The 22,366-nt window shown below is 45.6% G+C and overlaps 2 protein-coding genes across 5 annotated transcripts in view; one reads left to right on the forward strand and one right to left on the reverse strand.

Moving 5' to 3' along the window:
• The window catches only part of Imp (IGF-II mRNA-binding protein), a 106,474-nt gene that overhangs the window by 79,222 nt on the left and 4,886 nt on the right, over nucleotides 1–22,366 (reverse strand). For 2 of the 3 annotated variants that reach the window (XM_076806805.1, XM_076806806.1), the window contains exon 2: nucleotides 3,297–3,360. In XM_076806805.1, coding sequence (XP_076662920.1) covers nucleotides 3,297–3,360 — 64 coding nt within the window. Of the gene's footprint in view, nucleotides 1–3,296; nucleotides 3,361–4,205; nucleotides 4,234–22,366 lie in introns of those variants that run through there. The other variant, XM_076806808.1, reaches the window with a different exon arrangement.
• The window catches only part of LOC143366074 (uncharacterized), a 58,768-nt gene continuing 41,310 nt past the window's right edge, over nucleotides 4,909–22,366 (forward strand). The window contains exons 1-2 of one of the 2 annotated variants that reach the window (XM_076806845.1): nucleotides 4,909–5,209; nucleotides 5,329–5,565. In XM_076806845.1, coding sequence (XP_076662960.1) covers nucleotides 5,351–5,565 — 215 coding nt within the window. In that variant the 5' untranslated portion in view covers nucleotides 4,909–5,209; nucleotides 5,329–5,350. Of the gene's footprint in view, nucleotides 5,566–22,366 lie in introns of both variants that reach the window. The other variant, XM_076806844.1, reaches the window with a different exon arrangement.

Consider the following 22,366-nt stretch of genomic DNA (forward strand, 5'->3'; position numbering starts at 1 on the left):
TACGTGTCATTGACACGATACCATTTTGCTCCTCGCTACCCGGGGAAAGCAGGAAATACAATTACGTCTTCCACGAGCCGGTTTACCACAATGCCAAGCTTGCACGCAAGGACAGAGTAACGTATGCTGCAAGTGCCTTGCATTGTACGGATGCACCGCAAAGCGAAGTGCCTTTCGTCGGGTGCAACGCAGGCCTTGCGGTTGCCGTATCAAGCGTGGGCACGATTTTCGAATTTTCGAGGAACGGAGCGTGCGAGGAAGTGACGTGCGACGAGTGATATGCCAATCACGCGTCGCTGGAACCACAGAGTCGAGGGTGCGAAAGTATCGAACAGTTCCATCCGATAAAATTTCATCCAACAAAGTCAGACCTTACCAGCCCGTTGGAGTAACGAAGAAGAGGTCACAATAATTCCAGCAGAATTGAAAAAAAAATAGACTTTCGTGGAAACTCGCCGCTTCGCGATAATTACGACACTTGAAATCGTACATTTTTGTACGGCATGCGACACAGAGAAAGACAGAACCACTGTGCCTCGAGGTGTGAAAATAAGGTATCTAGCAGCGACAGAGGTGTACGGCGGTATAATTGCGATGATTCGTTAAGAATTATTTTCCGGTAGGTTCTCACACTCACAGTGGCGGAGGTTAACACAAAAAGCCCGATAGAGCCAGTTGAGATAGAATGAAAAAAAAAAAAAAGAAGCGAGGTGGATCCCATGGAATCATTGTGAAGATTCTCGAGGGGCGAGAGCCCCAGGCCGTAAACTAGTTCCGGCCGGTACCAGTTCGTTCCTCGGCCCTTCTTCCTTTTCCTTTCTCCATCTCATCTCGCCCTTTCTTCTTCACGCCACTGTAGCCACCGTACGAGAGTGCTTTACATTTGAAACATATCGGCTTATATGGAAATGAATGTTTAGCCATGCATCGGCCCTTAAACATCCGGAGAGAAAGGAAGGAAACGAGAGCGGCCGACACTCGCCGCTGGAAGCTGCCAGGTAGTTAGGTACGCGAGCTCTCGAGCCGATGCAGATGACAACTCGGAAGTGATACTCGTTTACTATGAATCGCCAGGCTTGTCTATTGTCGAATAACGATCACCCCGGGAATCGCGAAAGGGATTTCATTACGGCAACGGTTACCATCGTCAACCCTGACTTAATGGGCACACGAGTCCGGCAGGTTTTGCGAAACGAATCTCGCGAAAAGGGGCTGTAAAGTATTAACGGCGCCAGCAATTAATGCCGAGGAGCTTCCATGAAACTCTTCGCGCCACCTTTTCGCGTACGCGAAGAACCAGCACGGCGGCGCAGCGCGGATAAATGCACTCTAGAGCGTTGCATCGAACTGATTTACTAGCGCGTCACGTGCAATTAGATTAACAATGATTTACAGCGAACCGTTGCTACCCGATTTTTCTGAAGATTCCGCCCGAGCGATAAGTCGCGCGCGTAAATCTTTTAATTTCGTTCTTTGCGCGAAGCGTTTTGCAACTATTAGGCCCTAGCGGTGTACGGGTAAAAAAGTGGCTGCTCGTGCAGCTCGTTAAGCTGTCCGTTCCTCTGCATGTTGCCTTTAATTGCTCTTATCTGCGGCCGAGTATCGTTACGAGCCAGTAACAAATCCTCGGTTCATACGAATGCACGCACCGTTGTGTATCGTCGATAAGGGTTCTTGCGGCAAGAAGAGTCGGTGTGGCACGGGCAAACGAGAGGAGAAACAGAGAAAGGAGGGAGGTCCGGGGGATGGTGAAATAACAGATTGCAGTTGTGGCACGAGCGAGCAGCCTGGGCTCAGCTCGGGGCTCGTAAGGAGAAGGCAGGTGCCACATTTTTTTTCGAACGCCTGCTCTACCGTCCAGGAGGCTGCCGCGGCGTGCAGAGGCTCCCAAACGTTTCCGTAATCGAGCTCGAAACGCGCAATGTTATCGAAGTAAGGTGGCGAGGGGAAAAAAAATGTTAAGTGAAACGTTCGACAATTAATCTTCCGAGCGATCCTCTTTACGACGAAGCGGACTCGGCTCCTCTCGTAGCATCGATGAAAAATGGACTTCGAACGTTTATTATTATTCCGCGAAACTGACGCCTCGAATGATCGCAGACGGGGCGAAATAAAGGTAACACCCTTCGCAACAATTTATACCTTCGTTAGCTGGGAGCGGGGAGCGCAACCATAAGTCGAGGGAAGCTGCTTAATATTCGCGTGGAAATCTAGGTGAATCACTGCAGTTTACACACGCAGGCAATACGTACCGGGGATCCATGTGTGCGAGGGCATGCGAAAAGAAACAGTGCAAATGTAATGTAAATGTAATTCATGGTCCACAAGCTAGCATGCATGAATGTGGAATATATATATTTTTTTTTTTAAGAACTAGAACGGTTCTGCAACCGCGGTACCGATTAACTGATAGACACCGACTATCGCGAATTTACATGACAATCGATCTCGACGTTTCTTTGGGGGCGTGTAGCACTCTGAATTTACGACCGAAGTAATTGGACTATTCGTAGAGAGTGCCCTAACCGCCGCCTTTGACGAGCACCGACGACTATTGACAAGCTGCCGCGTCCAAGGATGAGTTCCACTGCGGCTTTAATCCCCGACGATTTTTGCTTGGACACGTTCGGCATTGGGCCCGAAGACTCCCGTGTGTATGTGCACGCGCTCGCGCATTTACTCGCGTGCGGCCAATTATGCACCTCGTTATGCCGGCATTACGCGTGATCCCTCTCTCCTCCACTCTCGTTTTCCTTTCCCGAGCCGATCGAGAAGTTGCGCGGGGTTAATAACCCCGGCGGGATCAGTTTGTGTAAGCGATTACATAAAACGCGGCCGAAGACAAATGGACTATTAGCACGTGAGAGCAAGTTTGGTACGGTCGCGGGCCGGTCACGGTAGCCGGGAGTAACTTTTCGAAATACTTAATTTGTAATGTAAGCGTGTAAGCGCGCGTAATACGCCGGGGCATTTCCTGCACGCTCTGGCCGACGATTTACGATCGTTTAAAGAGCGGCGGTTAACAATTTTCTCCGGGGCCCGAGCAGGCTTTAATTATAACCGCAGCGAGACACTTCATGGCCAATTTATTTAACGAGTAACTATTTGCATACAAAGTAACGCGGCCACGACGCCACGGCCGTTCCTTATCGTCCTCGACGAACCAAGCGACAAACGTCTCTCGGTGAGTTATTGCCGTAATCGTAATTCATTCCTCGCCGATAAAATCGCGGGGATGAAAGCCACTGCGCGGCGGAGGCGAGAGGGGGGGGATCAATGGTAGATAGAGAACTCACCGTTTCTTCGGCCCACTGGCTACGGATGGTTCCACGACCAGCGACGATCCGAGATACGTGTATCCTGAAACGAAAATAAGGGAACGATGTTAAATTGTTGGTATCGGTCGAATCCGGGGGAAGAATTGTCAAGCGTGCTTATCGTCAACTATGTACAGCGGTGTCGCGTTAATATGGAAAGAATTACACCCACTCACTGTAGCCTAGGTCAGCGCCGAGCTCGAGCTCGCTTCCAGCGTGGAGAAGACACACGTCAGCACACTGGCGAGCATAGAAACAATATTGTCACCCTCGGCTGACTGAAATTTCTATAATTTGTATGTTCCGAACATACAAGATTTATAAGTATCATTCGTAAACACTCTGTCGACACAGACTGTATTATTATGTAAAATATTCCAAATAGCCCAATTCAGTTCGCGTTTGAACCCACTTTCGTCAGGAGGACCTGAGCAATTCGTTGTAATTCTTCTTGTTGAGAAAAAGTGAATATTATGGAAATTTCAATTTTTGGCAGCCAAAGTGTTGACATTATCTCTGGGCTCGCGTGTCGATCGCGCCTTTGATCTCGTCTCACGTGTTTTTTGCACATGCTCGAGTCCTGCTCGGAGAATTCCAGGAATTAAAACTTGCCACGGTTTCGTTTGTTGAATCGTGGGACCCGACCACTTTCAATATTAACGGGGCATTACTGTGCGTCCAATTTGACTACGCGTTACTTTATTATTAGCAATATAGATTGAAAGTGTTTAGGTCCGAGCTACGGTTAACCTACAAATTTTTATGTACAAATAGTTACGCTTGCCTGCGAGGTTGAATAAGGCTGGCTCTGCTACATATGTATATCAGTTCATCGCAGAAGATATAAGAAGATATAAGTAGGCCAATTGTGCCTGGACATTCTCATACCATCCCATAGCATAGAGGAATTAGTTCATTGGGTCAGCATGCACGACAACCTGTTTGAAGCCGCGGTTCGCTTGAACTTTGACCCTGGCCAGCCCAACGTATAGGAGATTTTCCCATGGAAAAATAAACTGGACACCGGTTCCGACCGCTCGGCAAAAGAAACTCGACAGTTGCTTCCGGGTTTGGATTCGCACGTGTGCGGTGCCTAACGGCAGAAAATCGCGTCGCCGATCCAGAGCTATCGCGTACCTCACTCATATTCTAATCAGGATCAAGAGGTTATGTGAACGCATCCGCGGTCGCAGTCTCGTACTGGTGATTTTTTTTCGACACGCTCCGGAGGCCCGCGTGTACCAACATACGCGTACAGGCAAGTATTTCCTATTCTAAGCGCCAGGTGTCCTCTACCAGTCGGACCCATCTAATTTCCCCTAAACCAGTTTACTCTATGCACATACTGCACGAAAAAAAGGAAAATAATGTACAAGTTAATTCTTGTCAGTCCACCAGAAACAGCGTTCAACATCGATCAACTTATCGCCCATGACACCGTACGTTGGTAATATAAAACCTCAGAGAATTATCGATTTGAGAACGTACGATCTCTGAACCCGTTTGAACTCGGCGGTAATTGGTTGCTGTGCACTTTTTCTCGCACGCGCATGCGTTTTAAAATCGCGAGCAGTTACACGGTCAACTCGACGTGAGACGGCACCATCCCGGATGTCGACTAAAAAAAGAGAGATTATAAAGCTTATTTAGTTTCTTCTAATAATAAAGTGACCGAACGCTTTGGAACAGTGCAGAGTGGCGTATATACGCTTGCTTTCAAGTAGATACATATTTTGCTCGCCACGGCACGTAAACACGGATGCCCTTCGGATACCTCGCGAACCAAGGTCGCCTCTGGGATGTATGTAAACAGAATTCGGTGCAGAAAGTGGCGGGACTCCTACTCGCGACAGACGCAGTCCACTTTTCTCCTCAGTTCCGAAGGGACATGAGTAAGTATCGGAATGCTCCCATTATCCTTGCCCGTCCACTAGCATCGCGTGTCTTGTCGACAAGCAAGGCTCGTGGACGGAATCGTGACGCCTGGCTAGTCGTATATTATGGTGATTAGGATTAGAAAGAAGGTGTCCATTATGGTTGGAGAGGCTACTCGTGACCACTGCGATCTGGACGCTTTGAAATTGGAAAAGTGCGGAAGAATCTTTGATATCGTTAAAAGGGGAGTGCACCGAAGAAGAAATGAGGGGAAAAGCGAGGGAGAGCAGTTGCTGCGGAGACAGGGCGGCCAGTCAAGCGAGAAGTTCGTCGAAGCTGTAAGTTCAATCACGGAGGAGGACGCCTCGGAAGGGTGAGTTGAAATAAATTTTTCCAGTCCACGAATGGGGCACGAAGTTTTCATAAAACGACAGTCATTCACGAGGTTAACAGGAGTCGGATCGTTCGAAGTAGTCCGATCGAACCTCGTTAGTTTTCGAATTGTGACGCATAGGTTAACGCTTCACGCGTCCACAGTCCCCTAACCTCCGCATGGGTTAACATGTCCCTCGCGCTCGCACCCAGTGACCCACATGCGGGTCAGGGACGATCGTGTGTCTCGAAGCATTTTAATTGTTACACGAAACGAATGGTCCTTTTCGTCTGTTATATTCCATCAACTGACGGCAACACTCCCTACAGGTACACTAAGTTAAAATTCGTGAAACTCCTATCTTCCTTCCTTCTCTCAAATTTCGAGAAGGAGGGACCCTCATAGAGCTCTGCATATAATCACGTAGAGTGGATAAAAGTATATAGCCCATTAATCGGTTGCATTGAATGATGGGATCCTACACGCGAATTAATTACAATCGGATTGCGATGGAAGTGGGGGAGGGTTGCCTATATCGTACCACTCTAGATTGTTTTACGTTATATTTCATATTTGGTACTAATTTGAACGCAAATGACTATTGGATATTGTAGTTTGATCTTTTAGACACCTACTATTATATGCTTAACCTTCTGTTCAGAACAAATTAATTTGTTATTAATCTTCTTGTCACATACTATAAAAGGTGCGCTTTAGGCAACCGGTTTCCTAAATCGTACCTCCACTAAAAATAGTAGGGGAGACCGGGGCTAGTTGATACGTTTTTCTGTTTTCAATTTTTTTTTTTTCATTTTTATTTGAATTAAGGTGAATGTCCCAATTTCTGCTCATGTCCCCATTTCTGGTCATTTCGTATTTTTCTTATTATTATATGCGTTACGTTTGTACTATAGTTGCAACAAAATAATCTTGGGGTAATACGTACACATCGCTATTTTTCATGAGCAGAAGTACGGACATTTAGAGCATTATATATTTAATTACAAATTACTAATAGTTAAACATCTTGAAATATCTTTCTTAAATAGTTTTTGAATTGGTTGATTTATTATTAAAGAATCAATCAATTACTCTGCAAATTTTCATCACAAACAAATTTCTCACCCCTTCTTTATGACGAGTTACCTCTTAAATGAGCAGAAATTGGGACATTCACCTTAATTACTTGATAACAAATATGCCAAAATATACTTTGGCCCTTCCTCTTTAATATATAGTAAGCGTAAATTTCAGAAAATATATACAAAATGAATAAAAAAATGTTATTTGGACGATCAATTTGTATGTATCAAAACTATTTACTTTTTCTCTATATAAACGAAAACAGTTAAACAACGATTGTTAACGTCAATGTACACACTCGTACGCTGGATCGTAGGAAAGAATTGAACAACAATCTTCACATATCTCGCTCAAATGGAGCTACATATATACGGTGTCGAGATAATTCGTCTGTATCAACTAGCTCCGGTCTCCCCTATCAATAACAAATAGAGAAGAAAATATTCAACATAAAGTAACGATTATTATATAGTTACATATACATATGTATATGGATCACACACAGGCCGCAATAACCTATGTACATGATACATGTACATAACCTATATAACATATGAGTTGTCAAATCCTACCGGTACGATTGTAGTGGTACGATTTAGGAAACAATGATCAATTTATTTATAAATATAAATTTAAACTTTATAATGAACGTAATATGTACATAATATGAATGTAAAATATTCTACATTAAACCCGCTTTTAGAAAAACACAAAAATACAGCACAAAATTGCATTGTTTGATTGTTATCAGCTAAACTAAACTGGTAAAAAGTTACATCAATCATACCTGATTTTTTTAAAATGTTTATAGCACGCACAAAATAGGGTGTAAGCTCAAAAGGTTTTGTTTCTATATCTTATTTCGCATTTACTTGATATTTTTATCATCAGATGTCGTTTATATTCATTAATTACAGAGAAATTAATTCGGTACGATTTAGGTGACCAGTACGATATTGGCAACTCTCCCCTATGTACGTTGGTCGACCAGAGGTGGTCTCCCACGATGATCTCGGGGCGCTTCGCGTTCTCGTGCACGCGGTCCACCACTTTCCTCCTTTCTACGCCGAGCCGTGTCCCGCTTCAGATAAACCGGGCAGATCTTTCGGCGTACAATGGCGTGTGGCGGGATTGTTCGCGAGAAGTCTATTAAAACGCGGCAGAACTCGGTACAATGAGGGCATGCGTACGTACGTGGCGGTGCGGGCTGGCTTGGGAATCGGGGATGAATTAAATAAAGCGGGCTGCGTGAAACCGTGAAGCGAAAGAGGCAGAGGACGAGCGGCGCGCGGTGTCTCCCGGACAACCACTCGAGAGCGGAGATGAAAAGCGTAAAAGAGATGCTGGAGGTAATAAAAGGAGGAAGTAGCACCTAAATGGCTACTTATTGTTAGTACGGTCCCGTGTTCGGTCTCTCCCCTCGAACGTGGTACATATCTCTCTCTCTCTCTCGCTCTCTTTCTCCCTGTAGCAATAATATTCGTAAGTGTTTCTATGCACGAGTGCTCGGCCAAGAGCACAACAGGTTTCATGCGAAAGCTAATTCGCGACAAGGTGAGAAAGAGCGAGGGGGGACAGGGGGCAGACGACGACACAGTACTTGACGAGATTTTAATTTGATTCTTATGTCGCGTTACGATCGACGTGTGCTTTTACGCTCGATTTCACGTGTTTGGCGTTTAGGAGGCTAATAGAGGGGGGCTTCGATGTCTTCTCGGGGAATAATTTAACTGTAACGTGGATCTCCAGATGCAACGAGAGTGAGCGGGTCTTGATTTATGGGAATGTGATGTTGGGGTATTTCTAAACGGGCCATTCGCTGTTACTTTGTAACTTTTACAACGGGAGTGTGTTGCTCACGTTATCGTTGATCGGTGTTCATCACGGACTTGGAGTAATTTCGTAACAGTTTCGTTGGCAAAGTAATTTTTTTTGAAACTGGATGGGTTTCTTTAGTCTTCGCGGGTAATCATAAATTATTGTTCTTTAACGGCAATTTTGATTTTCAGTCTGTGCTTGTACGGGATGCAGGAATTACTCGTTCAGCGATACCTAATCTAGTAATCAAGTGAAACTTGTCTGCCAAATTCCTATAGGGTACTTTGGGCATCGGAGTCCATTAGTTTGTTCAAATCGTGCATACTGATTATACGCAAGATACGAAGCAAATCAATGACTCGAACCTCGTACGCACTACCTTCGTAAGAACTTTTTCCGTATCGTTCTCTATATTGATGTTTCTCTCGATAATGGCTGCGAAAACATTGATAATACCAACAGCAGAATTTAGAATGCCACTGCAAACTCGTGACCGAATAGGAATACTAATTTATAGAAAAATACAGAAAATCCTATTCCAATTGAATTTTCTCGAGAATCGAGGAAGTTACTATTCTACTAGGAAGCAAGTTGTTAAGAAATCAACAAATTATCTAGGCTGCGCTAATTTCACGGAAAAGAATACACTTTTCCCTGCATTTCGTTATTATTTTCATTTACTTTGCCCGTCGATTTCTTTTCTCAGTCTTCCTGCGGTTGGCGTTCTCTTTCCCCGCCTACTCCTCTCGAATGTAAATTTCTGCTCTTTTCCTTTCGCCATTATTCAACTTCAGTTTCCTCTTTACTCTTCCTCTTTCGCCTCTCTTCAGAAGACGCTGCCATGCAGCACCTACCGTCAATACCCCGAGCAGTCGCAGAGACGCCTCAGAAATCTAATCGTACCTCGAGAGTTGCATTCCTGAAATTCGAAATATCCAGTAGACCGATAGACCAGAAAGTTCGCGACGTCGCGAGGCTGTGCTCGGGGCACGCGTGCGCCCAGCGTTCGCGTACGGCCGGCAAATCGCAGGGAGAGAAAGGCGAGCATCCCTTTCGAAAGCGGGACACCCGTTATGTGCCTAAAATATACCGGCATCTCGCATGGGGCGCGCTGCTAAGAAATGCAGAAACAGCAGTTGCTATGCTAGGTGGTACTCCCTACAAACACACAGACACACTTGCACACGGATGCTCGTCGAGCTGCCTCTCTCTCTCGCTCTCTCTCTCTCTCTCTCTCTCTCTCCTCCGTTCGTTTCTAAGCACCGGTGAAATTCATACACAAGAGAGAGAAAGACAACACACACGCAACGAGCACTCTGGCCACACACACGCACGCAGGCAGACACACATGCCCACGGGCACACCCATACGAAACGCTACACGCGTCCTTACCTAGCCGCGCGCACAGACGCAAACAGATTTCGGGGGTTCGTACGCACACGGTGGTCCGCGTACGCATGCCCGGGAAGTGTTGGAGCGGCGCACACACACGCGCGCGCACGAGGGAGTAGAGAGAGCGAACTAGAAAAAAGAAGATAGAGAAAGGAGGGGGTCGAGGGTGCAGGAGGGAGAGAGAGAATCGGTAGAGGCAGCGAGGAGAGTAGCGGCGGCACGAGGGTTGTAGCGGTGGTAGTATTAGAAGGGACCGGGCGAGGAGGGAGTGGAAACGAGATAGGGAAGGCAGCGGGCACGGGGGACGACAAAGTGAAAGAGGGAGCGATAGAGGCGGTGCGCCAAGGGTGTGGAGGAAGCGAGACGCATAGGGAGGGGGCGCGAGAGAAAGAGGGAAGCTATTTCAGCTAAGCGTAGCCGGGGTCTAGAGAAGCGAGTTTTCGGATCGAGTCAGTGTATGCGGGCAAGAGAGTAGGTTAGCAGGCTCCCCCGAGGGAGAGGGTAATACCAGATTGTCCTGTTGAACGAGCAGGATGGCAAGTGCCTTTATAGTGGGTCAGTACTAGCCGGCACCCGGCTAGCAAGCCTTCAAGGTCTCCTTAGTGCTCCTACCTACTCCCTCCCGGCCCCACCGACATCTTCCCTCCCTTTTTCCAACAACGAGAACTGCCAGGTAGGTGAGGAGGCCCAGGCGAGCGAGAGCGAGCTTACGAGAGCTATCCGGAGGTCGTCGCGCAACCCACCTAATATATATTCATCCTTTCTCTCTCTCCTTCCTTCTCCGTCTCCTTCCATTGCCCCCGCGCGCGCGTACACGCCGTCCCTTTTTCGCTCGGCTGCGATCCTCCTTCTCCCTCTCTCGTTGCTACGTTTTACCGGTTCCTAACTTAAATCTCGTCAATTTCTGCTAGACGGCGAGACCTAGGGCTAGCCCCGGCCATTGCGTTCGAATTGAGGAAAAAAATCCTCGCGTATATCGAGGAAGTCGAGCGTGGAACAAAGTAGCAGAACGAACGCGATGGCTATAGCTCGGCAGAGCGTGGCTACGGTGTCGAGTCGAAGGAAGGAGCAGGACGCGGGCACAGTAGTGATTAGAGGAAAGTTTAGGAATGATATTTTCGTGCATGCACACGAGCGACTTTAACACCGGAATTTCACTTATCGTATTCGTGTCGCGTGGTCTATTTTGGGGTATCCCCTATCTCTATGCAGCGTTGATAGGGACACGGCTCCTTATCACCGTCCGGCTTTTAAACTTTCTTCTGACCACCGCCGTGCACCGGGCTGTACGAGGGTTAAGGTGAATGTCCCAATTTCTGCTCATTTAAGGGGTCATGCTCAGTCAGGAGGCCGAAAAAAGGGTGGTCTTTGGAAATTTTTTACTCCAAAGCTATAACACATTTCTCAAAAAATCTTTTTTCCCTTCAAGGATTGCATCTAGTACCGTGCATCGTAATTTTTTTATTTAAAAATTTTTAGCAATAACTAAGTTATTGTCCATCACTCGAAGGTTCTCTAAAAATAAAAGCTTCTGCGGTGACCACTGCTGCTCGAAAGTCGATCGTCTAAAATAAAAAATTCCAAAGGATTTACTTATTATATTATATTATCTGGTACTTGAACGAAGGATTTTTCGAAATATTGATTTGGGAAAAAATGGCTGACGTTTAAAGTAAAAGTTTCAATTTTTATCATAAATCGTGCCTGATTTTCGTCAATTACAAGAAAACTAAGCATTGGATAAAAAATCCTTCGTTCAAATAGTAGATAATATAATACAATAAGTAAATTCTTTTGAATTTTTTATTTTAGATGATCGACTTTCGAGCAGCAGTGGTCACCGCAGAAGCCTTTATTTTTAGAGAACCTTCGAGTGATGGACAATAACTCAGTTATTGATAAATATTTTTAAATAAAAAAATTACCATGCACGGTACTAGATGCAATGCTTAAGAGGAAAAAAAGATTTTTTGAGAAATGTGTTATAGCTTTTGAGTAAAAAATTTCCAAAGTTCACCCTTTTTCGGCCTCCTGACTGAGCATGACCCCTTAAGAGGTTACTCGTCATAAATAAGGTGTGGAAAATTTGTTTGTGATGAAAATTTGCAGAGTAATTGATTAATTCTTTAATAATAAATCAACCAATTCAAAAACTATTTAAGAAAGATATTCCACGATGTTTAACTATTAGTAATTTGTAATTAAATACAATGCTCTAAATGTTCCTTATTTCTGCTCGCGAAAAATAGTAAAAAAAATCTAAATCCAGAGCACAATACAGTATCTGTTTTTGTTATTAAATAAGAACTTTCACTGCAAAGACTGTTTTTTGCCCAATTATCGAATACCAATAATGAGTCTCTCGTTTTAAAAGCTTTTCGTTGCTTATGCTGCCCTTTGATTAGCCCCAATCTCGCGCAACGCTCGCGTAAATGTTCAAATAATTTGGAATTACTTTGTTGCAACTGTAGTACAAACGTGACGCCTATAATAATAAGAAAAATACGAAATGAGCAGAAATGGGGACACGAGCAGAAATTGGGACATCTCCCTTACGCGCAAGTAGCAAGATGGCGCGTAGGCAAAAGAAGGAGGCTGTTCGGCCGATCCCGATAAGAGGCCGCGAAAGGGAAAACTATGCAGCCGAGGTGCACGAAAGGATTACTCGAAACCAGTTATCGCGAGCGGGCGAATCGGTTATCGACGTTCATTTATAACGACCGCTTTATTAATAGAGCCGCGTTCATCGCGATACCCGACTGTTTCGCCGACGAAGGTAACGCAAACTTCGTACCCGACACGCTAATGCAGCGGTTCTCGTATCTCGATGCCTGATACGCCGGCACGGTTCCTCCGATGCACCGACCAACGGGTACGTACTTGTTGCTCGTATAACACCGAGCGACTTTCTACAAGGAACGTCGGAGGCGATGCTGCCGGGCCCGTTGACACGCGATCCCGCCGGAGCCGAGAGGAACAATATAACGCGCCGCTAATGAAGAAATCGCTAGGAATTAACTAAATCAACGATTACCGAAGGGGTGCCCCTCCTTCTTCGTTAAAGCCAATCGTAAAAACGTCCTCTCCGGTGCTCGCGGCCGAATCTACGGCCGCGGGAGTGCCACTCGTTCGAAAGCAACGGGGGTGAAAATATGGAGTTTACGATGGGGATCGGCGGCCGACTGCACAGGCCGCATAATCGTGAACTTGTTACTAGCCCGCGGAGCCCCGAAATGTAACCGTAACATGCTCGAAATATTGTTACAACGATAAGACAGGCTATACAGGATGACATAACAGCGAAGAGTTTCTTGCGCTGGCGTTAGAGGGGCGGGCAGGGTGGCGGAGGGGCGAGGGGGCACGCGGATAGATAGGTAGGGAGACGGAGAGCGCGCGTGCAAGGGAGAGGGACAGAGAGAGAGAGGAGAACACACCGGCTCCACGGGGAAGTAATAAAATATTTGGGTAGCGCTGAGCGGGATTGGGAATGGGAATGAGAACAGGTTCCTGTTGCGCATTCCAGGCCGATGCTGAATACCGATGCCTTGGACACGGCGGTTGGCACGGCTAGGTACATAAATTACTATTGAGTTACAACTCGCTAGTTCAGGTCCCACGGAAATCCTCTGCACTCGTTGAGTCACGGGTGAAAATTGTGCGAGCACCACGGCCGATTTATCGATCCGAGCGCCTAGCGACGCTCTATCGCGAAATCGGGCGTAACTGGCTGTCGCACGGAGCCGACGAAGCTCAGAGCTGGCTGCTTCTTCCTCGTGTTTTCGGAGAGAATAGTCCCGCGTGCATAGCAATGGCGTTTGCTCGAACTTCGCGTTGCGGATTTGGGAGACTTCGCGAGGACTATGGTGATTCCTTCTTGTATCTCCTCGATCGAGCATGAGTGCTGCGTTTTTTTTGGGAGGGACGCTGATTGGAATGCGGATTATTTGGGAGCGTTATGCGAGCCTGATTCCGAGTAACGTGTCTCCACGAGCTCGCGTTGTTATTCGGTGTTTCAGAACCGTAGGTGCACATTGCAAAAGGGACGTCTTCGAAGAGTCGTGCCACGGCAAAGTAATCGTACTGGGGATATCCAGCTTTCGTAACGAAACGGTTCTTCTTCTATATAAGTATAACAGTAAAGAGAACAAGTGATTCATAGTTGGAGAGAATCCTTTTACTCTCTTCCATTGATAAATATTCTATTAGCCACTGAAGTTTGTCTTAAATTGGGCTAAAACCTTCCTCCTGTTTTCTGAGAAATTTTTATATATTCAGCACCTCTTGGATCTCTCAGATCGCCTTTCGAAGCTTCCGTACAGAAAGCTGTAGGGAACCGTATCCATGTATTGCAAGAAAAATTCTGTGTTAAAAAGAAAACGATTGCACCATTCAAACCGAATACGACCAGGGCTGGGACTATTCGAATGATTTGATATTCGAATATTTTACAAGTAGGTATTCGAATGCTACGAATAAGCTTAGAATATTTGAGTATTCGAATGCTACGAATAAGATTCGAATATTTGAGTATTCGAATGCTACGAATAACCTTCGAATATTTGAGTATTCGAATGTTATTATTCGAATACTGCATTGATGTATTCGAATAGTATGGTGTGAAGTGGGTCAAAATTAGCTTATAAGATTTCACCCTGACAAACGAACCTAAAGACGTGGATTTATAATTCACACCATACTATTCGAATACTTGAATGTTCGAGTAGCATTCGAATACTTAAATGTTCGAGTAGCATTCCAATACTTAAATATTCGAGTAGCATTCGAATACTTAAATGTTCGAGTAGTATTCGAATACTTGGATATTCGAATTATATTCGCCAAATAATCGAGCAATCAAAGTATTCGAATATTCGAATACCGCAAAGTTCGACAAATAGTCCCAGCCCTAAATACGACCTCCAGCAGTACGCTGTGTATAGGGATGGAGTGCAAAATCACTAACAGTGATTTATCACAGTGATCGCAGAATCACAATCACGGTCGTGATTGAAGTTAAATCACGACCGTGATTGTTACTATTTTAACTTGAGTGAATTGTTTACTGTGATCGTAATTCTTGATCTTGATTAAATTATATTTTATAAAATACTTCAATATAGCTTGTGTTACAGTCAAAGCGTGCTAATTCGGCGAATATATAGAATGTACATTGATAAATAGTCAATGTATGCACACACTGATTTGATTGACTAAAGTATTCACATATTGATTATACTTTTTAACTAAAGTGAAGAAATATTTGTTAATTTAAATAAATCAAGAACGATTACATTGGTTCAAAATATACAATTGAGATTCTATAAGAACAGTGAGGACTTGCGAATGTTTCGAAAGTAGAAATTGGGGTTATATGGCGCGTGCAAAGAGCAGCTATGCTCTCCACCAATCAGAAGCGATCACGAAAATCATGGATCACTGTGAAAAATCACCGTGATTTGGAACGAACGTGATCTGATCACTCGTGATTCACAAATCACGGTTCTAGCCAACACTATGCAGTACCGGCGATTCTAAAACACCCTGTACATCAACGAACCTTTCCACGCATCTATAGAGTCCCCGCTAACGAACGACACGGAGGAGCGCATCGTAAAAGTGTAGACAGGAAGGGCACGTGTTTCTTCCACGTAATAAACGTTACGTCCGACGAACGTTGGTTAATTGAACGGGTGACGTATCTCTTTCTAATGGGGCGTAAGCAAGCGCAATACGTAACGTCATCCCGTATTAATCTCAATTTCGCGTCGGGCTACCATGGAGGATCGAGCAACGAGACTGTCCGAAAACTTTCTCCTGTCAAGAACCGAGGGAAATTTATATCTTTCCCCTGGCTAATAGCTCGATGGATGCGCTTCCATCAGCGGACGAAGATAAATACCGGCGGCTCCGTCGGCCGGATATATTTATTTTACAGTGACGAACGAAAACGCGATAAACAGCGCGGATGACTCGCGCCGCGATTGTCGCGCGTGCCTTACCCCACCCCCGCGGAGATGTCGCGGGGACATATCGATTGGGAGGGCTTGCGACACGGCGCGGTGAATAAAATTGGAGCAGTTAGTCGGTCGGAGCCACGCTCGTTTTCGGCCCGGCCAAAGAGTAAAGCAAAAATCGCCACGGACTCGGCTGGCCTTGTGGCATACTTCTCTCTCTCTTTCTCGTTCCCTCGTTCACGTCCACCGTTCCACCCTCTGTTTCCGTCCTCCTCCGTTCTCTCGCTCCCGCGCCGGGCCCTCGGCCTCGTCGCTCCTTCTCGCGCGCCCTTGTGGGCCGCGCTCTCAGCGTGAGAGCGGCCGCACAAAGAGAGCACGAGGAGCACAATGGATTACTTAGACGGGTAGGTTAGTTTGCCGAATGAAGCGAGTGGGCCCACGCACGTTAAGATAGGTCCTGACTGAGAATCCGCAGAAAGCGCGCGAAACGCAGAATCTTGGCTGAGAGCAGCTCGGCTGACCGGCGCGGCGCGCCGCGACACGCGCATCTCGATGGCCCCGATGATACGCATCGCTCCTCGTGTTCTCCTGGTGTTGCTCCCACCGATTTGTTGCAACGTCTCCCGGCGGAACCCGCGCGTAGATTATATCAATAATAATACTGTCTTCGATAAGCGGTGAAAGAAATTGCCGCGAGCCACAGGGTGTTGGGAAAGCTTCCCCCTCCGTGGGAATATTCGCTTTCGAGGAAAAGATGGTGGTCCAGGGAAGCCTTGCCTGTACTCGACCAGCGGAGATCTTAGGAACAGTTCGATTGAACAGGACGAACCTTGTCACTTGATCGCCTTGATGATTCTCGGCGCGTCTGGCTTCCATTAGCTACCAAATTGCTTCGAGACAGAAATTTCGACTCGATCGACTAACCCCGGATATAATCAAGGTGATCAAGTCGCCTGATTCACTTCGCACGCCTTCTTTTCACGTCTGCGCGCGCTGATATAGAATGGAGATAAGGAAAGGTTCTCCGTAAAATGGCCTTGAATTTGCAAGATTGCAAGCCCGCGTATTCGCGAACCTTATGAATTTCATTTCGGGCGATAAATTTCAATGAAGCAGGCAGGAAAACTCAGGGAACCTAGTCTCGTTCGAGTTCGTAACGTTCGTAATTCGATAGTCTTCGACGCCAGCGGTGCACGTTTCCACGAAAATCCGTATCGGTGGGGGGACGTCGAATTCGTCTTTGGCGCCCGTGTATCGTATCAGGGGGCGTCGAATTCGTCTTTGGCGCCCGAGAGTACCGCGCGATAACGATTCACGCGAGGAGGAAAAAGCTGCCGCTTATCAGTCGGCCCCTGGTCTCGCCACTGGGCCATGCCGGAGAGAAACAATTGCCTCGTGAATCACGATTAAGTGGCGCGCGATGTAATTTCGCCGGGCGAGGCGGTTGGGAGGGGGAGGATGCATAAGGCGGCAATGCATAATAAATGAATCGCGAAAGCCTCTTCCTGGGCGTGCATACACTTTCACGAGCAAAAAGAGCGCGTCAGTTCCTGGCGACGACCTGGCCGAGGAGAGTCGCGGATTCGATTGTTGCCGCGTAGTTTCACGCACTCTGCTGATCCCCCGCGGTACTTATCTTATCGGGCGGCGAACCATCTTTGTTAGCCGAACTCGAGTTCGAGGGATCCGATGGTGAATGAAAGCGAGGCTGCCGTTGCGTCACGTGAAAAGAGCGGCAGGGCGGAGGAGCGCCGATGGTCGAAGTTTGCCAGCCGACCTTTCGAACCGAAATGTAATTTCGCGTCTGAAACACCGAGCGATTGCGCGTCCGAAGTCTATCGCCGAGGCTCCGTTTCTCCGCGAGTTTTCGCGCTGCTGGCGCGCACGCGATAAACGGGAACGGTACGCGAGCTTTTAAATTCGTGAATGGCGTTGCTCGTGGTGTGCGCGGCAGTAAAATTAGCCGATGAGGCGCGCGACGGGCCACGATAACGCTTTTTATCTAGCGCCGGGTAAAGTTCAGAGTTTCGCGGTTTGAATAAAGTGGCGGGACAAGAGGAGCGCAACGTAATGATGCAACTTCTCGAGGATGGGTCCGTAGCGTTCGTTTCATTGATAGTCGAGCGGAGAAGTTCGTCGAAGGAGATGCGCAGACAACGCGCGAGCAAGTTTCTGGTAGGACCGGATCGTGACTCCGTTTCGATTTTCCTTGAGCGATGCCCGCGATCCGAGCCGCTGAATTCGGCCATGGTTTCGAGGGGCAAAAAAGAAACGCGCCAATGGAAAGAAGAAAAGAAGAGGCGCAAGAAACACGGCCGAGCAGAGTCCAGAAAGAGTCCACAGGGCTCCGTTCGTTCGTAGATTAAATCACTCGGTCACTTTTCTTTCGGGGGAGCCGACCGGGACACAAAGGACGGCGTTTCTCGGAACAGACTCGGTCCGAGGCTTGAGAATTAAAATAATATCCGTTCGTTCGGAGATTAATGGCGCCATGCCGATGCAATTTTTCTACGATGAGCTGCCGCGCCCCTCTCTGCGCCTTTCGCCCCGATGCGATGCTCCTGCCCGCTGGTCTTCTCTATCCTGCCACGTATAGCCTATCGAGCGTTCATTTCCTATCGGTGCATAAGTTCGTTTACGCATTTTCTAGGGTAAAGAACCCAATTACTGACAACTAACCAATTACTGTCACCTTAAGCTATTTTACTTAAAATAACGAATAAATAAACTGTAGTATATAATCTATAGTATAGATTAGAACCTCTATCTAGATTTAAATAGAAATCATAAATGTAGCTAAATCTAGAACCTCCACCTAGATTTTAAATCAAAGTAATATGCCTGATAAAAGGAATATTTTGATGAAATAGTAATGTAATATATTTTTACTATTACTATTCTAAACCCGTTATTAATAGTATAGATAAGCTAACTAAGCTTTTAGGCTCATACCTTAACTATAAAAATTCAACTTTTTTCTATATAATTAATAAAATCTGAAATAATATTGTTAAAAAATATTTATATTAAACCATAATTATTAATAAAATTATATTTATTAATATTCTTAATACTCTAAAATTCAAAACTTTATATGCCTTTACATTAAAATATATAAATATAATTACCTACATAATTCTTTTTGTGTATGACTTTACAACGTTTATTTATTCGTCATTTTAAGTAAAATATCTTAAGGTGACAGTAATTGGTTAGGTGTCAGTAATTGGGTCCTTTACCCTACCTGCGGTACACAGAGTGTCGAGGGTTTCACTGGTATTGACATAAACGTATGGATTCTATGGATAATAAAGAAAATTCTTTTTTGTCTAGGGATTGCTAATTTTGAAAATTTCTTCCACTACTTGAAACCGGCTAGAATTTCTCAATTTATACTCCTGAAATATTACATCAGTGCCATGTATGTAATAAATATCCCACGGCGTCGTTTCATGAACTCCTGGTACAACTATAATCGGCAGGTATAACACACGAACGATTTTAGGGATATTTGCTAACGATTTCAGATACGCGTGCCCTTAATCAGCCATACATATTTTTAATTATCGCTGCAAAACATTCCGTGTCACATTGCCCATCCCGAATTCCAGCTCTAATCAGTTTCACTATTCCAACAGACCTAGAATCAGCTTCGCGTATCGTTCTCTCGTTCCCTTATCACGCGAGCCAACACAATCACCTCTCGCCCGATCGTCAAACAAGACCAGTTTTGCACGGGTATCGTGTGTCCTACCCGCACACGACGCCACGCCGCCTGCGAGAAGATTGCTCTTAATTCGTGAGAAGGGAGCGAGATCGGCGACGAGCGGAATCTGTTTCGTGAAATCGCATTGACGAAACGCGAAATCACCGTGAGGCCCGTTTAGTACACGACGGAGGCAGGTGCGAACGAGCCGTTCGTGCCTCTCTCCTATCTCTCTCTCTCTCTCTCTCCCCCTGACACCCGTGGCCTCGCGGGATCTTCCTTCGCCTCTGTCCTTCTCGCTTATCCTTCGATGGATACGTCGTTGTCCGGTTCATTGACACCTGTCGAAAGATTCGGGTTTCTCTCTTCGTACCTGACAATTACGCGCACGTGGGGCCAAGCAGATTCGCTCGCAACTGGCGGACGTAGCTCGTCCCTCTCGCGGCTTCTTTCTTTCTCTCTCCTCCGCGCCGTAAAGATCTCGAGACTAGGGGGAACCGTGGAAGGTCGAAGAAAATCGTTTCTCGCCGGTAATTTATCGAACGCGACGCGTGTCTTCCTGAAAAGCCTGGAGATTCGTGGACGAAAGATCCGCGGCGCTCGGCTCCTAATTAACGGGTCCTCGGCTCTATCGATAGCCGAGAGTTATCGCGACGCGAGAAGTTAACGGGACAGAACGTTCGAGAAATCGCCGGCTCGGGCCTCAACCCGACTCTTACCCGCTGGATCGGAATAGAAGTTACGCAAGCCCGCCTAGGGGCCCGGCTACGTAGAAAGACGCGCGATAACAACGGGGACCGATAAAGGGAATCGCACCTACTTAGCTTCTATCGGGAAAGCACGGCGAGGAAATCGTCGGTCGCCGGGAAGCTTCGAGCTGGGGAGATAGGGAGGAGCCCGCGATACGGAGAGTGCAGCACGGTGTAGTCTGGTTCGATCGGAATCTAGCTGCGGTAAACGCTTCGTTATTCGCCGGCAAGTCAACGGCCGGGTATCTAAAACAAACATGTGGCTTCAAAGGTTCCTCCAGCGAACAGGAGCCACGAAAGACGAGGACAATGTGGATCAGACGGAGAAAAAGCCACGCCGCGTGGGAGGCCCAAGGAGGAAATAGAGAATCGCTGACGGTGCCGATATAGAAACACTCGAAATAGAGGCTACTCTTAGGAGTATTTCTCACGACGGTGTCTCTCGATATTCAATCCTCTGCAGTTCGCTGCGATGCTCTCGGCAGACTATCAACTATCGCCTTCAGATTCCGGGGTACAGTTGTGTCTAACTTTATTGCAGAGCGAAACATTCGATACTCAGTGGAGACGAAATCGTTGGGCTTTGGGTGGGCTGAACTGTGAATGGTTTAACTGTCCCATAAGAATGTAGAATCGTTCGAGGCTAGTGCAACAAGTGGATTTTATCTGTACTGCACCGCTCGATGGAAGATCGATGCTGCAAAAGTATGAACACGAAATGTATAGGCGGGGAGTTTGATAGAGAGCGATGTTAAGATTCATTTATTTAGCAGCGTCGAGTGCGTTGAAATCTCACAATAGCTTCCTCGCTTGTGGCCCCACGAAGCATACATTCGGTTAATGAAAGCGGATGGCTAGACGAAAAAGAAGACGAGAAAAGAGACACACCGCCACACTCTCTTTTCGCCGCTCTAAAGATAGCACTTCCTTCCTTCTTGCAGGCGTGCAAGCAGTTTTTGCGTTCAAACCGTACATTCGTGTCGGCGTTAAACCGCGTTCTTTTCGCCGTTGCTCTCAACCGAGCCGCTTGGCCAACCGTGTACCGAAACGAGCCAAGTCCCAAAACGAGAAAAAGACAGCAGAAAGTTCGATACAGACGACATAGAATTCCACTTTCACTCGTACATCAAAGTTTACTTATTGGGACGTCACGCTGACCTCGAAATGGCGATCTATGAAAGGTAAAATTGAGGGGTGCAGCTACTTTTTATCAGCTTCGAGTAAATTAGAAATAACTGTTTATAAAATTAGTGCTTCGACTTAATATTAAAAAGAGAGTACTAGTTGAAAAATATATTTTTTTCACAGAATAAGTAGTGGCTATTGAGTTGGTAAGTTTTTATTTCTATTTTTGGCGAAAAAATGTTCTATAATAGAAATAATTACATTAATATTAATATTAACGTTAAGATAGAAATATTAAAATATTAAAATAGAAATATTAACGTTAAACATATATATATATATATATATATATATATATATAAAATGTGTTTTTATTTCTATTTTAATATTTTAATATTTATAATATTTTAATATTTCTATTTTAATATTTTAATATTTGTATCTTAATGTTAATATTAATATTAATGTCATTATTTCTATTACAGAACATTTTTTCGCCAAAAATAGAAAAAAAACTTACCAACTCAATAGCCACTACTTATTTTGTGAAAAAAAATATATTTTTACTCATATATATATGTTAAAATATGAATATTAATATTTCTATAATAGAATATTTTTAACATTAATATATCTATTTTTATTTATTGCAATAAATCATTTTTACGTATATTACACGTCGTAACAAAAAAAACTTTGAAAAATAGAGTTGCACCCCTCTTGCTGCAAGTTCCACGATTGGTGCTACGATGCTTCGAATCCAAACACTCCAGAGCAACACCCAGATACAACCTATATTTAAATAGACATTTTGGAGCAACAAGTACAATCTCGCCCCACTTTAACTATCCCAACAGCCGCGATAAAGCTTTAAACCCAGTAGTCACTCTTAAGAACAGATATTCATTGATAATGCCCGATCTGAAGTTCATTGCACACTGCCGACACGTAGCGCGATAAAGCGAAACAGTGGG

The sequence above is a fragment of the Andrena cerasifolii genome, chromosome 2 (assembly GCF_050908995.1).
Source record: "Andrena cerasifolii isolate SP2316 chromosome 2, iyAndCera1_principal, whole genome shotgun sequence".
Classification (NCBI taxonomy): domain Eukaryota; kingdom Metazoa; phylum Arthropoda; class Insecta; order Hymenoptera; family Andrenidae; genus Andrena; species Andrena cerasifolii.